General features: G+C 47.9%; 1 protein-coding gene across 12 annotated transcripts in view; it reads right to left on the reverse strand.

Moving 5' to 3' along the window:
* The window catches only part of MVB12B (multivesicular body subunit 12B), a 59,479-nt gene that overhangs the window by 23,846 nt on the left and 21,070 nt on the right, over positions 1-14,563 (reverse strand). For all 12 annotated transcript variants that reach the window (XR_014227010.1, XR_014227011.1, XR_014227012.1 and 9 more), the window contains one exon: positions 5,415-5,512. Coding sequence is in view for 6 of the 12 variants with exons in the window: in XM_082295249.1 (XP_082151375.1) it covers positions 5,415-5,512 (98 nt within the window). In the remaining 6 variants the exon portion in view is untranslated. The remainder of the gene's footprint in view (positions 1-5,414; positions 5,513-14,563) is intronic.

The following is a 14,563-nucleotide window of genomic DNA, read 5'->3' on the forward strand; positions in this document are numbered from 1 at the left end:
CACCTGTAAGAGCTGCACACGGAGACCTCCTCCTCCAAGGCACGCTGGCACGCACGCTCCAGCCAACGCTGCGCTGGCAGCCGGCCGCACTTCCCTTCCCCGATGCTCAGCCCAGCTTCTCACAGAAAAATACTTCACGCAAATAACTTGATACGTATTGACTAAAGTGGTTAAAGACAACCACAACACAGTACCTTTCAGGTAAGAAATACATGCAAAGCATGTATTTTTGAGCATCAAATGAGTGCTCAAAAACCCATCGCTCCTCAGGAAAATGAACAGCAGGTGCTGCGGCCTCGGTCCCAGCATGGACGTTGCTTTATTGGAACATAAAGTGTGTGATGTTTTTTGGGATCTAACATCTAAACTCCAACCCAGAGGACATGGCTTTTCTCCCCTTAAAGAGAAGGAAAACCTTCACCTGCAGCTCAGCAAGGTCTTGAACTGAACTGAGAATGCTCCAAGTGGTGAGAGATTCTGTGCTTCTGGATCCTGTTTTATTTCTATGGATTAACGTGACGTGAGGATGGATGCCCAAATTTATGGATGACGTGTTAGTATGTCCAGCTAACACGATTCACTTCTGAAGGTACTTGCACAAATATTTTAATTGTTTGGGGCTGACTACCAACAACATATATCAAAGTACGTTCTGCTTTTGTTCTACTGCTTTCCCAGCAGTTTCCACATTTAAGTGTTCAAAAGATGAACCTTGGTCCTAACCAAGGATAACTGATCATCTTGCTATCTCCAAATTTCTGCCAGAATAAATATCCTTGGAAAGGTTCATATGACTGAAGTTGGGTTTCTGGCCACACACTGCCAGCTGCAGCAGGATCTGGAAGTTCATACACTCATTTCCTGCACAAAACTGGTGCACAGAGGCTTTAATTGCTTTGTGTACACATTCTGATGGGGTTGTACAGACTCCATACAACACAATTTCTATCCTAATCTGAGAACAAGCCAAGAGAAGGGAAGAGATTGTTCTAGAGTCGAATTACATATGCTTATCTGCTGCTGCCCCAAAACACATCTATCTGTAATAGAACGCTGAAGATGGCTACAGCAAAATTTCAGGGGGAAAAAACCAGCAACCCTGCTCAGCAGAATGCACAGATCATTGGCAGCAAGGGCTGGAACCCACTGCTTAGCAACTTAAGAGTGCTGCAGTGGTGTTAGAGCCCATCCAATTAGTGAGGCCTGCAGAATATTTGCACTCCTGCATCTCTTGGTTCCTCCTGAAAGGGTTAAAGATTATTATTAGCATATAATTTACAGGTCCCTTCTCCCAGGAAAGAAATAATGCACAGTAAATGCCACATTCATTTTAATAATACATGTTACAGTCTGTGCCCAACATCTGCACAAAGGTAAAGCAGACAGATTTTTTTGACATGTCCCACTCTGCCATCGAAACACAGGCTTTTTGTTTTGTAAGTGACGGAAGGTTTAATCAAGAAAGCAGGCAATTCATCAATCGAAACAAGGCTGCTCACACTGCCCTGACAGCACACACATGGTTTTATACAGAAGAAACCTGGCCACCTGTCAGCGGCACCTTTTACATCAGGATATACAAATACACTGGGTGATCAATCCTCCAGCTCTTCCCATTCATTTCTTCATTTTCTTATTGTATTTTTCTTTATGCTAGATGTTGCCCTCATTCTCTGCAGGAATAGATGGGAGACAAGGCAAGCTATGGCTGTTTATACACTATCATAAAAATTTATATACTCTTAGAGTGACTTATTTCCCTTCTATTTGACTACCATTATTATAAATTATTATAAATAATTTTTCACTTCATTGAGGAATTTTCCCTGTATATTACTATCTGTTCCTGCCTGTGAGGGCTGCCTCTCCCTCACTGTGCTTGTGCCTCTGATAAGCTGAAGCAATATGCAGGCAGAAGATGCTCAAGTCTGAAATGAAGGCAGTATGTAGTCACAACAACATCTTAATTAAACTGAAGGCCATGAGGAAAGACTGCGCTGTGAAATACTGAGCCATGTCTGTCAACAGGTCTGTCTGGAGTGAGGCATTCATTCTTCTTCCAGCAGCTGCCTGCCCCAGTAAGTACATTAAACCTGTCAGCTCCTTGGCACCCTGCTCCCAGCAGCACCCACAGACATTCTGCACATCAACTTAGAACTAATTCTGCCTTTTGGTCTGGGGTGCATGGCATGGGGTGGGACCAGGGAGGCTGTGGGGCACAAGGATGATGCCAGCAGTGCCAGTGCTGCGCTGCTGTGGCACGTGACAGGCTCCTGCCATGAGCTGTGGGCAGTGCTTCCCTACCTGCACCCTGCCAGGGACTCACTTATCAGTTTACTGTGCCAAGAGAAGTCTCCTTAACTTTCTGGTCACCCAGTGTGTCATGGCCAAGACTGGCAATGACAAAAGACTGATTAAAAACTATAATTGCTGCTTACAGGACCATTTTTTCCTTGACTCCAGTTTTGTGCAAACAACAACTGCATTACAGTGCCGAAGGGGTAATGGGCAGTTCCAGTGAGGATATGGTCATTCTGCTGAAATATATTTGCGATACAAAGTAGGATTGACAGCCAAAATGCATCTAACCTCCCACAAACATGCTGAACTGCAGCTGGAAGCATTGTTTTCATCGAATACTGAGAAGATCTTGGGTCTCTACAGACAGCGAAGAGAGCCCACGCTGCAGCTCTTCACTCTACCCCCATTACAGCCCTCCCTTCCCAAGCACAGACTGAGGCCATACCAAAACTGGAAGAGACTGTTCATAATGGCTTTTGTTGCCCTCACCAGCCCCAAGAACCCCTTTTCTGATGTGGGAGCCAAGAGAGGGAGCCCACAGGCCTGTCCATACATGGAGAGGGACCCTGTGTCTGCTGGAGGCCCAGCTCCCCTCACCCAGCACGCTGGCCCCGTGCCACCGTGGCCCGCACATCCTCCCTGCACCCACAGCTGCGGTGGGGACCCACCCGGCAAAGGGAGCCCGGCAGCGTGGCTCAGGCCGGCAGTGGCAGCCTGTTCCTAAATCTCCTGTTGCCATGGCACTGCAGAGAGCACTCCAGGCAGTCCGGACTGGCTGCACACGACACCGACAGAACAGGAAACTTGGGAATGGCTTCCAGAGCGCGTCTGGGGGCTAATCCACCTCGGCGAGGTTTAAGCACACAAAGAGAATTGTCACGGCACCTCACTGCAGCTGCTGACAAGGCAGCCGTGGTCAGGAGCTGTGCATGAAAATCCTGTCAATGCACAGGATGTGTCATATAACAAGACCCTTTCTTTGGAAAGAGCTCACAGCTGAAATAGCCATTACAACACACGCACAACTCATATAACAGTGTTTCTGGAGGAGAATGTGCAACTGGAGGAAAAATAAGAGTTATATACTTGAAAATGTGCTCAAGCAAACATGAAGAACTAATGCCCTGTCCAGTTCCACAGGCCTTGTTTTGTGCTTTGCCTGTAAGGATCTGGTAAAGCGTTCAGGCTCTCCGTAAAGCAGGCACCTCCTCAGGCTGCACCATGTGCAGAGGCCAGCACATCCTGTAGAAAGGCCAGTCCCAGTAACACCCACACAGAGCTGCTGCAGTTGGTGCATTTGGCACTTTCCCAGGAGAGAAAGCACAGCTTCCCATCCCCACACAGAATTGTCTCATGCGAACACAGGAACACACCTTCCCTTTCATTTCCAAATGTATTGGGGTAGGAGAGTAACAAGAAAAACGAGGACTGACAAGGATTACGCAATTATTATACTCTATCTCTGTAGGAACCTGAAGCTGCAGTTCCAGGCAGAGATTACCTTTTAAATAACCCTTTGATTATGGTGCACGAATTAATGCCATGTTCCCATGTTACAAGTGTCACTCACTATTAATAGGAAGAACCTGTGAATGGTACATTTTTGCCATCTTCTCTTCCCTGATTATGCACAAGCAGTTTCGACTGCACAGCCCACTGAATCCACTGCTGGATTTCCAAACTGTCCTAAAATGTCCTTCAGCCAGATGAAGGGACTAGACGTTCATTAAGTTTTGACAGAGTCAGGTTTAAAGCCAGTGTCTTTTTCCTCTTGCAAAAACAACGTAACAGAGCAGAACTTGTGCTAAGTGTGATTCTACCATGCCTATGACAATATTTGTTCAGGTGTAATAGTACTACAAAAAAAATAAACTGGAAAAACTGTTGCACCCCAGCACTGCGGAACTGAAGCACAGAGCACAAACCGGACCCCAGGAGAAGGGGTGGGTTAAATGCACTCCTGCACCAGAGCTGTGCCCAGCACTTCTTACTCCACAGAACCAAAACTCCCTTTGCTGTGCTCCACAAACACCTCCCAGACCACACAGCTCTGAGCACCTCCCAGAGTGACAGGGCCCACAAAGCACAACTCTAAAGCATCCTGGCCTCCTGCTTCCAGAGCCCGTTCTTCTTGGGCCCAGAGAACCTGGCTGCATTTCTTTTGAGCTCACTCCTCCTCTAAGAAAGTGAGCACTCAGAGCCAGAACCTCCTCCCAAAGAGCAGAGCTGCCAGGGACAGCTCACAGGAACCCCAACTCCAACCCAACCCACTGTGCAGTCCTGAGGCACAGTAACAGGTACCTCTACCTGCATGGGGGAAGGAACAGACTTGATCTTCCCCAGTCTATTTCAGTAAACAACTCCCTGCAGATTAGTACTAGTTAAAAATAAAAACTGGCTAAAATATTCATTGGCAGGTTTTTTCCATGTTAATATCCGGAAATTATTACTGGCTCTAGCACTTGTATACTGGCTTGGAATGATGAACAGAGCGAAAGCTGCAGCTAGAGAGACCAAGTGTGCATGTGTAAGCACATGGTTCTCACAAATCAGTGCAGAACCCGCATTTTCTAGCGTCTAACTCCCAGTTTTCCCTAACATTGGGAAACAAATACATATGCATGGCCAATATAGGGAATATAGTAATGAGAGGGAGTAAAGGTCTCATCTGTTTTCAATATGTATGTTGAGGGTAGCAAAGACCACTGTGTTTGAAACTCATCCTTGCTGGGCAAGATTAAGCCTCCTGTGAAACAGGCAAAGATGTCTCTTATGACTCACTTGTGAAGACCATGAATAATATCAGGAGCAAAGTATGTGTCAGCATTGCTTCCCATCAGAGCTCTCACTCAGCACCTCGGAAGGCAGCAGCATCTCTCCCTAGTGGCTGTGATCTCCCTGGGCATCAGGAACACTTGCTGCTGGGAACAAGTGTCCCTGGGCATTTCCTGGGGTCTCTCTGCACCTCAGCTGCTCTCAACTATTAAATGGCACTGATAAAAAGCTGGATGTTGTTTCGTGGGTACCACACACCTGGCTGTTTGCACGTGCAGGTTTGCTGTACTGGTTACACCACTGATGACACAAGAGCAGAGAAGCACACGGCAGCTCACCTGAGATGGCATACAGGTTGGAGTGCTGGTGCTCCAAGTCCAGGCGGGTGCTGTGGCTCTTCCCCCGGAAGCTGGCTGGGAGCGTCAGCGAGATATGCCTGAGGGACAGAGAGGAAAGGTGTTACTACAGAGAGGAAGATTCTGCTCCTGTCAGCTCACTCCAGCCTGACGGCTCCAGGCAGGTGAAGCAGCAAATGCTGATTTCAGTATTGCTTCTCAAACTGTCTACACCCAGTGTCAGCCCCCTCCACCCCTCTGAGCACTGCGCTCGGCCAACAAGCAAGGACTGCAATAGCAGCCATCCATCCCCAGCAGGGCATTCAGCCCCGGCCAGGCACAGCAGCTCCACACGAGGCAGCACCCATGAACAGCCAGCGCGGCTTTGCCCCTTTAATCCAAATCTGTATTTCTCTAGTGCAGATCCCAGGTCTGTGTGAATTTTAATAAAATGTTATCATTAATCTTCTGGACTGCATTGCCACACATAATAAAGATGCATCCTCTTCACAGAGGGGCTCAGTGCGGCCTGAGGCAGAGGGAGCAGCTCCCACCTCACCTGAGTGAGAGCTCCTGAACAAGGGCAGACACTGAGCATCGCCTTCCTGCCAGGAGAACCAGGCAGCCTTTGTGTCCTCCTGGATGCCCTGTGTGTGAGACAGGGCCCTGTGTGTGAGAGCAGTGCACCAAACCCATGTCCTCAGCCAGCAGGTTTTATCTACCACATGAATCATCTGGAAGTTATCTGCCTCTAAAACAGGACACATTTTGGGAAGAACAATGTATTTTTAGCCCTAGATGCAGATGATGGTGAACAGCACAGATAAAATAAGAAAAAGCAAACATCAGTCTGAGCTTGCTTGTGCTTTCCAAAGCTATTTTTAACTAAAAAAAAGATGGTGTGAAAATATATTTGAATTTGGCTATCAGTTTGCTGTTTAAAACACAATCCACATGAGAGTCTCTGGAGCAGAGGCAGGTTTGTTATGAACACATTTTAAACAGGAGACCACTGCCTTTGGGCATGACACGCTTCTCATTTGATTTTTAATAGAAGTATCCAAAAATATTTTTCAAGGCACCAAGGCAGATAGCAGAAAGACTGAATTTCTTTGCCCGCTATGGGGAACTGCTTTCTTCACAGTGGAAATTGCTCTGGAGGTAAATAAAGGTCTATTTAAAAGGCCCATTTCTAAGGAGAGTATTTTTTAGGAGTTTGTACCAACTTGGAGAGGCTGACCCCTGCCCTCCAGACAGCCCTCAAGCACAGCCCACTGCCACTCCAGGGAAATGACACACATGCCCTCAGCCAGAGGACTGATGGGGCCAGCCCACAGCTGGCTCAAGGTGGGCACTGCCGAGTACCACGATGCAGCCCTCGGCTCCAGCAGGCAGGCAGCAGCCTTCCAGCACGGCTTCAGGCCGTGGGTTTGCAGAGGCCCTGGAGCCCCGGCAAGGAGGCAGCTCCTGCGCGTGCCGGGTGCTGGAGGGGGTGCACGTGCCACGTGGGCAACAGAACGAATCGCTCGCCGGCCGAGGGACTGACCACACACACCAACACCAGCCCAGCCCTTGCTGGCCCACTCCACGGGGAGTCCAGTCTGCTCTCCCTTTCACACACAGCGACGCTAAGACACCACAAGGAATCCCGTTGTGGCAGGGGGGTGAGGAAGGTGACATTCAGATGTACACCTGCAGACCTACCCTCAGTGGGCAGCACTCCCACCACTGCTTGTGGGGCTGGGGAGGAGCGCCAGCCCTGTCTGACACCAGGGTCTTGACTGTGGCTGTAACAAGGGCGTCTGGAAACGATGGTCTGCATGCCTGCTCCAGGGCTACTTGGTGTCCCTGAGGTAGGACAACTGGGCATTCCATCAGTCCAGCTGCACGCAGACAGCCACAGAGATGTCTCCAAGAACATTAGCTGCAATACCACAAGACAGGGCAGCGACTGCTGGATGGAAATCAGCTCTCCCCTTCCCCCTTTCTTTTTATAAAAGATGACATTGTAGGGAGGAATGGGAAACAAAGCCCAATTTATTTTAAATTAATGTAAACTTTGGCCAGGATCAATACAGCTTATACCTACAAACTTGATTGCATAATGCATTTTCCTTATGTGTTGTGAGAGCCAAATCATTTTGCATTGTAGAAGACAAAAAAAAGAGGCTGCCATTGAAAAGCAAGAAAATCCCAATTACAAAGTCCCCAAGTTCCTAAACACATACCGTGAAAGTATGTGCAGTTCTGTGGCATATGGCAAATCAATTACTAGTTTAAATTTTAAAACAAAAACATGGTAAATGTGTTGCACAAATAATCAAGAACAACGGTTTGGTTTAGATTACAGCGGCCACTAGAGTTTTGAATACAATTAATCATCATTCCAGGCACCGGGAAGCCATATTGACACTTATTCCTAATTTGAATATTTAATTAGGGTGAAGTTCTTCATCAAATTATCACAGAACTGGGAGGAAAGCCTAAAAGATTTAAACAATTACTACTTTAACCCTTACCCAGCTGCTCACCTGTGAGCACAACAATCTTTTCCTGTTCTGCAAAGCTGCAACATGACCAGGCAATGTGACAAGACAGAGTGCAAAATGCACTGCAAACATGCTGGGGAAGGGGAACAGACACCCAGCATCCCGAAGGGCTGCTCTGGAGAGGCCAGGCTGGCACAGGCTTGCGCTTCTGTCTGCTTGTGCTCCTTGACCTTTACCAGAGTAAAGCTTTTGGGCCACATCTCTATTTTAGCATCAAGCGTGGTTCCTTCTAGAGCTTTTGTGGTTTGGGGTTTGTTGTTGGTTTGGTTGTTTTTAATTGAAGAGCCTGTCCAGAACCATCTACGAGGCTCCTGCTGCCCACAGCTGACCTGGCACAGCCACTTGCTCCTGCCTGGGAGGTTTCCCAGCCCTGGCCCTGCACCAGGAGCTCACAGAATGGGGCTGGACCCCAGCACTGCTGCAGACCTGCTGTACCTCCAGCACCCCACAGGCATCCTCCCTCTGCACAGCCCTGCCTCCAATCGCTCAAACACCCCTTTATGTGCTGTATTAATCCATATAAGAAAATCTCTTTTAATGAGGAGTGATATACTTATGAACTCTCTAGAGTCATAATTAGAGCAAACTAATTGAAGTTGTGTTTTGACACACTTTCCAAATTCACGGGTACTGCATGACATATTCACAACACTACTGCTGCACACCGTGGTGACAGCAAAATCATTAGGCTAATAACACTTATTTGCATTCCGATCATGCCAGCAGCGGCCGTTAAATGCTGCCTCAACCAGCACTCGTTTACTCAGAAAGTTTCCACTGAAAGATATTAACAGTAATTATTAGTACTTTAGTGAGTCTCTGATGTTGAGGAATGGCAACTCACAAAGACTATCCCTGTGCCAATTATCTCCCTTTTGAACTGTCACCAGAAGCAGCTTTCCTCCTCCCAAAGACAAGCAATGAGGCACTTTGGTGCAGCGGGAGGACGGGCGGTCCTGGCACGGCCAGGCCCAGGGCTCCAGCTTTCCCTCCACAGCTGGAGTCAAACCCACACTGCTCAAATACCAAACATATTTTTCTCCAGTGTATGATAATTTCAAGACAATTTAGAGCAAGTTTAATCACCCTCTTCACTTCAGTTGCTCTTTTATTCAGCAAATCCACAGAACAAGTCAGCATGTGATGAGGAGATCCTTCACGTGCAGACGAAGGGGATTTGAGGTCTGTGCACATTATGGCCACTTTTTGAACATTTTTGGAGAGAAACTCACATAAAACAGGCCCAGGAATGCCCAACAGTTCCAAACCTGTTATTAAGAACTGTCTGCAGGAAGGTGATGAACTGCTTTTGAAGTGAGGGGGCAAGTACTCATAAAAAGGAACAGAGGATCACAAGGGGAAGTGCCAGATATCAAAGGATGCTCCATAATTCATATAAAAATACCAACAATGCACAGCAAAAGTCCAATGGTAAGATGGGCTTTGGACTCAACAGTGGTAGTCTGGGGTGGTACAAGTGTGACACCCAGAGCAGCATCTGAACGGTCAGGCAGAAAAGGTTGATTTTTTTCAGTGTCCTTCAGAACACTGCTGCAAAACCTGCAGTCTCATGGAAATACCTTTCAAAAAAAAAAAAAAAAAAACACCAAAAAAACCCCCCTTACTTTCCATAATCAGTGATCATGCAAAGATCGCATCTCACGAAAAATTGAGAACAGAACAATTAAATTTCAAGCTGCAGAAAGCTGAAAGCACACCTAAAGTGAGTTAATATCAGGCTGCAGCTCTCAAGAAATGTAATCCAATGTGAAATCTTTGCTCATGGAGACAGGAAAAGGCACATTTCTAAGAAAGAAGCTGCTGGGGTTCTATGAACTGACATCAGAGGACTTGGCAACCACCCCCTCTACCAGGAGGCATCTCCCAGGCTGCAGCTCGCAGCCACTGCCACAGCAGGCATCTGTGGTTCCAGTAGTGGCTAGATCCCAGCTACAGTATTTATTCACAGCCCTTAACTTTGACTCTGTTGGGGCACTGAGATGCCAGAACACCTACCTCATACTCCAAAGAACTGCAATGAAAACCTAAACGGCAAGGCAAGAATCACCTCGGGTAATGGACTTCATTCCAGACAATCTATTCTAATCGTGTAAACCAAATATTTAAATACTTTCTAAAACCTTCCTGACCCTTTCCCTAAAACAAGCAACATATGGACTTTGCAAGCATTTCATCTCATTCCAAGCTACTAAAATATCCTGTTTCCTAAGAGTCAATGAGAACTGGGGGTGCCAGATTCAGATTTTATAAAAGCCCAAATGCAGGAGAGAATGAAAAAGAGAGTGAGCGATTCTTTCCACATTCAGATCTCCCCATTTAACTTTCCCAGCTGTAGGGAAGGAGGAAGGCAGTGCACACTCCACACACAGCCCAGCGGGTGCCTCCGCCAGCCCCCTCCCCAGCCCCCTCCCCAGCACGGGGACGCGATGCTGCGCGCCTCTCTCGGACGAGAGCAGTCACCGGCTGAACGCACAACCCGCGGCGATGCTCACACCATCTACTGCAGACCAGCTACCCAAAATGTAAGGCCTAATGCAGGATGAAGCTCCTGCAGCTTCCTCTACATGGGGATTAATTCAGATCAGAGAACTTGAGTAACTAGGACAGAGCAGCTGCCAAACAACAGAAAAAAACCCAACAAGTTTAATTTATGCCACTTGGAAGTCTGAGCTGCAGCCCATTAAATCCTCATAGGCAGAGGCTGCATCTAAGAACGGAGACCTCGCCCTGCAAGCACGAAGTGCTTATGAAGTGGCTGTCTCAGCTGAGCAGCGCCGTGTCTCGGGAGGCTGCGGCGGCAAGCGTGCGGCTTTCACATCCTTCACAAGCTGCTCTCCAGAGTCAGGAGTTTTCAGATAATGAAGCAGTAGGGAAAAATTGCCAAACAGCAGAAATACTCCAAAAAGATAAATTACACATGGTGTAAGCTTCCTTGGTTAGGATTTTAAATTCTGTCAAATTAATCAGCACAACGAAGCCCAGGCCCACAGGCCAGACTCAAAGCCCCTCTCAGAGATGATCCTCTTGCTGGGGATGGTGGGGGGCTGCTGCCCAGGCAGACCCCACAGCCCTGGAGCGCTGCAGGCACAGCCCAGCTCCCGGGAACATCGGCGCCTCCCCTGCAAAACCCGTTAAACAAATATTCCACATAAAGACTCATTTGGGAAGAGCACATTGTCAGCACTTTGCCAGTAATAAATAATGACAGTCCAAACACTTTACTAAAAGCAATAAACTCAAGAAGTGTTTTGGAAAATGGTGAAAGTGATTGATTTAAAGGAAATATCTGAACACAACCACATGCACTTCAGGGTGAAAGCACAGATTACAAATCAGCAGTGGCAGAGATCATATTAAATAGCAGACAACACACAAGTTTTAGGGAAAAAAGCTCAGTTTCCCTGCAGGGCTTATTTAACAACCCAGAGCACAGCTTCTCCAAATGGATACCTCCGGTTTGGACTTAACAACCCTATGCTATGCCCCAAAGAAAACATGCCTCCAGAAATACTGCTATAGCAGGAACAGTGCTCTTTACAAAGAAAAATGACTCTAAGAAGATTGAAGCCTCTTCACTCAGAGCACTCCACAAATTTTTCAGTGCATCCTCAAAGTCGGCCAAATCCATCAGGCTCCTTCTAATTACAGTTCACGGCTTTCCTTCTTAGCTGCTGCAACAGACTCTTGTGCCTGGAAACCAACTGTATTGTTTAAACATTTTTTCCTAATCATCATTTTCTACCACTAAAACATACTGGACTGTGACCAATTTTTGCACGTCTTCATCCAGCTGAGCTGGACGCAAGCCACATGGTCAGTGCCGTTTCATAACAAATCGTTTATGGGAACCAGACTCTGGAGAAACATGTGCCAGTCCCCCTCACCCACCCAAATCATCATGTTCAGATCTGCACAGTCTATACATATCATGGGCATTTCATCCTTACATTTCGTTTCTTACCATCCCCACCAGAGAGGATCCATGGAAACACTTCCTCCAGGCTTCAACTTACTGTTTCAGTCTCACAGTGTTTTTAATCCATTGCTGCTGAGATGTGGCCTCAGCCCTTATGACACCCTTGGCTTCTGGTAAGTATTTAATCTAAAAACTACGAATGCTGTGCTGTGTTTCATTATTCAAGTGATTTGAGCATTCAAGCCACATAATATTTTCAAAATATAATAATTAATAACTACTTTTTTTTACTTGATCTTATAGGTATTTTCCAGTGCAAAAGATTCTACACTTAGTTGCAAATCAGAAGGTGGTTTTACTTTAGAGCTCTCCTGATGAAACAGATTAAAAAATGCAACTCCATCAAGAAAGCAGCACTTTGCAGAAAGGATACCACTGGCAACATTTCTCAGAGCAGTTTCCAGTCACACCAGAAACATCCATCCCTAAGTACTCCTTATCTGGCAGCATTTGGGTTCCGATGAGGGATTTAAGGCAGACCCCCACTGCTCTGTGGAAGCATCCTGGCCCTCACACCACCAGCAGTGGCTGTCCCTGGGCAATGGCAGGGCTTGGCTTCTCTCTACACCAGAGCAGAACAGCAATGAAGCCCTGGAACCTTTTCCCTTACAGATGCTTCATAAAAATATATTTTAAAGAACTTAAAGAAAAAAATTATTATAGCTATTTCTAAATAATAGGGTAGCTACTTTAAAAATAGGAAAGGCAGAAGGCTTCCCTTCCATTACCACACTGCACAGAGTCAGGCTGGTGCATCCCAGCCCCAGCTTGGGTCTCCCCATCAGCTTGTTGGTGTTGCTTTATGACCTGTCTCGATTGCACATCATCAGCCTGCAGCAGAAAGCCACAGAGTGATCCCTTCCCAAGCTTACACCACCAATTTCAAACACCGTTAATAAATCAATTTGAAAAATCAGACTTCTCTGCCTAGTAAAGAAATTCTTACATTCCTCAACATGAAGCTCCACTGGGAGCAGAGAACAGGAACAAATTGTTTCCTTTTCCTAAGGAGGGGCCAGCTTAACTAGTGAAAAGGTAACTCAGAAGGAGTTCAGAGAAAAAAGGGAGCTCAGAAGGAAAATTCACACATCTTGCTCTTATTCCAGACATTTAAGCAGAGCAGTTGCTCTCTGTGAATCAAAGCCAGAGCTGCACTTCCCTGGTGTAGCGCTCTGCCAGTGCAGCGCTTGGACCCTGAGCACTTGGTAGCACACACTGACCTGCTCTGAGCAGGGAGGGAGGGACCCACAGCTGCCAGGGCTGAGGTTTTCAGCCACATGGGTCATGCCGGAGCCACAGGCTGGCCCCAGGCCGGGCGTGGCACAGCCGCTCTGCAGGGCCCGGGCCCCAGCGTGGGGCAGGACCAGGGACGGGAGCACACGCTGCTCTGTCCCGGCCATCGTGCCCCAGGCTGGGGCAGTCCAGAGGGACCAGCACCTCCCCTGGGACCGGCCAGCATGGGGCCTTGTGGCCACACAGGAGCTGCTGTGGAACCGGACGGCTCCAGCCAGGGCGGTGCGGAGCACCTGCTGCACAGACATGCCGGGACGCAGCCAGAGGGGCTGTGCCCTTCTGAACCTGCACACCCACTGCTGTGCTAACACACAGCAGGAATGCAAGTGGATTGCAGCCAGATCTTCCCTCTCCAGGTAAATCATTAACCTTTCAGATGACAGCCTCACAAACCAAATGACTGAACGATTCCCAGGGTCAGTGCGAATCTACGTTTCCAAAACCTCACATCAACGAGTGGAAGTTGTGACTGAATCCTGGTCTCTCCAAGAGGAAGATTAAATGCCTGTGACACATCATCTGCAATCAGAGTGCTCCTTTCCCCAAAGTATCCATCACAGATTGATAACATCCACGCAAAAGTTAAGTGCAATTATGTCTGTCACTGTAAAACACACTTCAACAGCACTGACTGACATCTTGCTTGCAGCTGACAAACTCTGAGCGGGCTCTTTGAGTGACAGTGGCACGGGCTCCTGCTGCACCTTGAGAAGGGATGCAGAACGTGCTCCCAAGCCACAGAAGCCACCCAGGCTCACAGAGCACCACAGGAGGGATGGAGCCACCACACAGGAGCTGCAAGGCAGAACGGCTCGCGGCTGACTCTGCGCGGACTCACAGCAGTCAAGGACTTGCTCCCAAAACGCTGGAACCAGACTCGAACAGGAGAACGTCACCCACAAATCCTGCTCCAGCCTCCTCCAACAGAGTCTGAGGCATGGCAGAGCTGAGCCCTGAGACACTGCTCAAGCACTCGTGACATGGGCTGTTCTGCAAGTCCCCAGCCCATGAACTGGCAATCATGGATGCACAGGCTGGGTGAAGCAAGAGTGTGCCAAAGGTCACGTGAGTTACCTGTAACCACCGCCTCTTGGGGGAGAATTACCTCCCTGCTCCCCAAAATGATGGCTGCCATGCAGCACAAGCCTCGTGCACAGAGCAGAGGTACTGAGGGAAGTGACATCAATCTCCCTCCTCATGGAACTCGAGCCTACAAAAGCCATCCTTCAGAAGGCAGCAGGATGGGAACCTGAAAAAGCATTTCTTCAGACGGCCATTAGTGCCAAGAAGCTGTCGCAGGAGTTGGAGAGAAA

The sequence above is a fragment of the Coloeus monedula genome (genome assembly GCF_965178545.1).
Source record: "Coloeus monedula genome assembly, chromosome: 21".
In the NCBI taxonomy this organism is placed as follows: domain Eukaryota; kingdom Metazoa; phylum Chordata; class Aves; order Passeriformes; family Corvidae; genus Coloeus; species Coloeus monedula.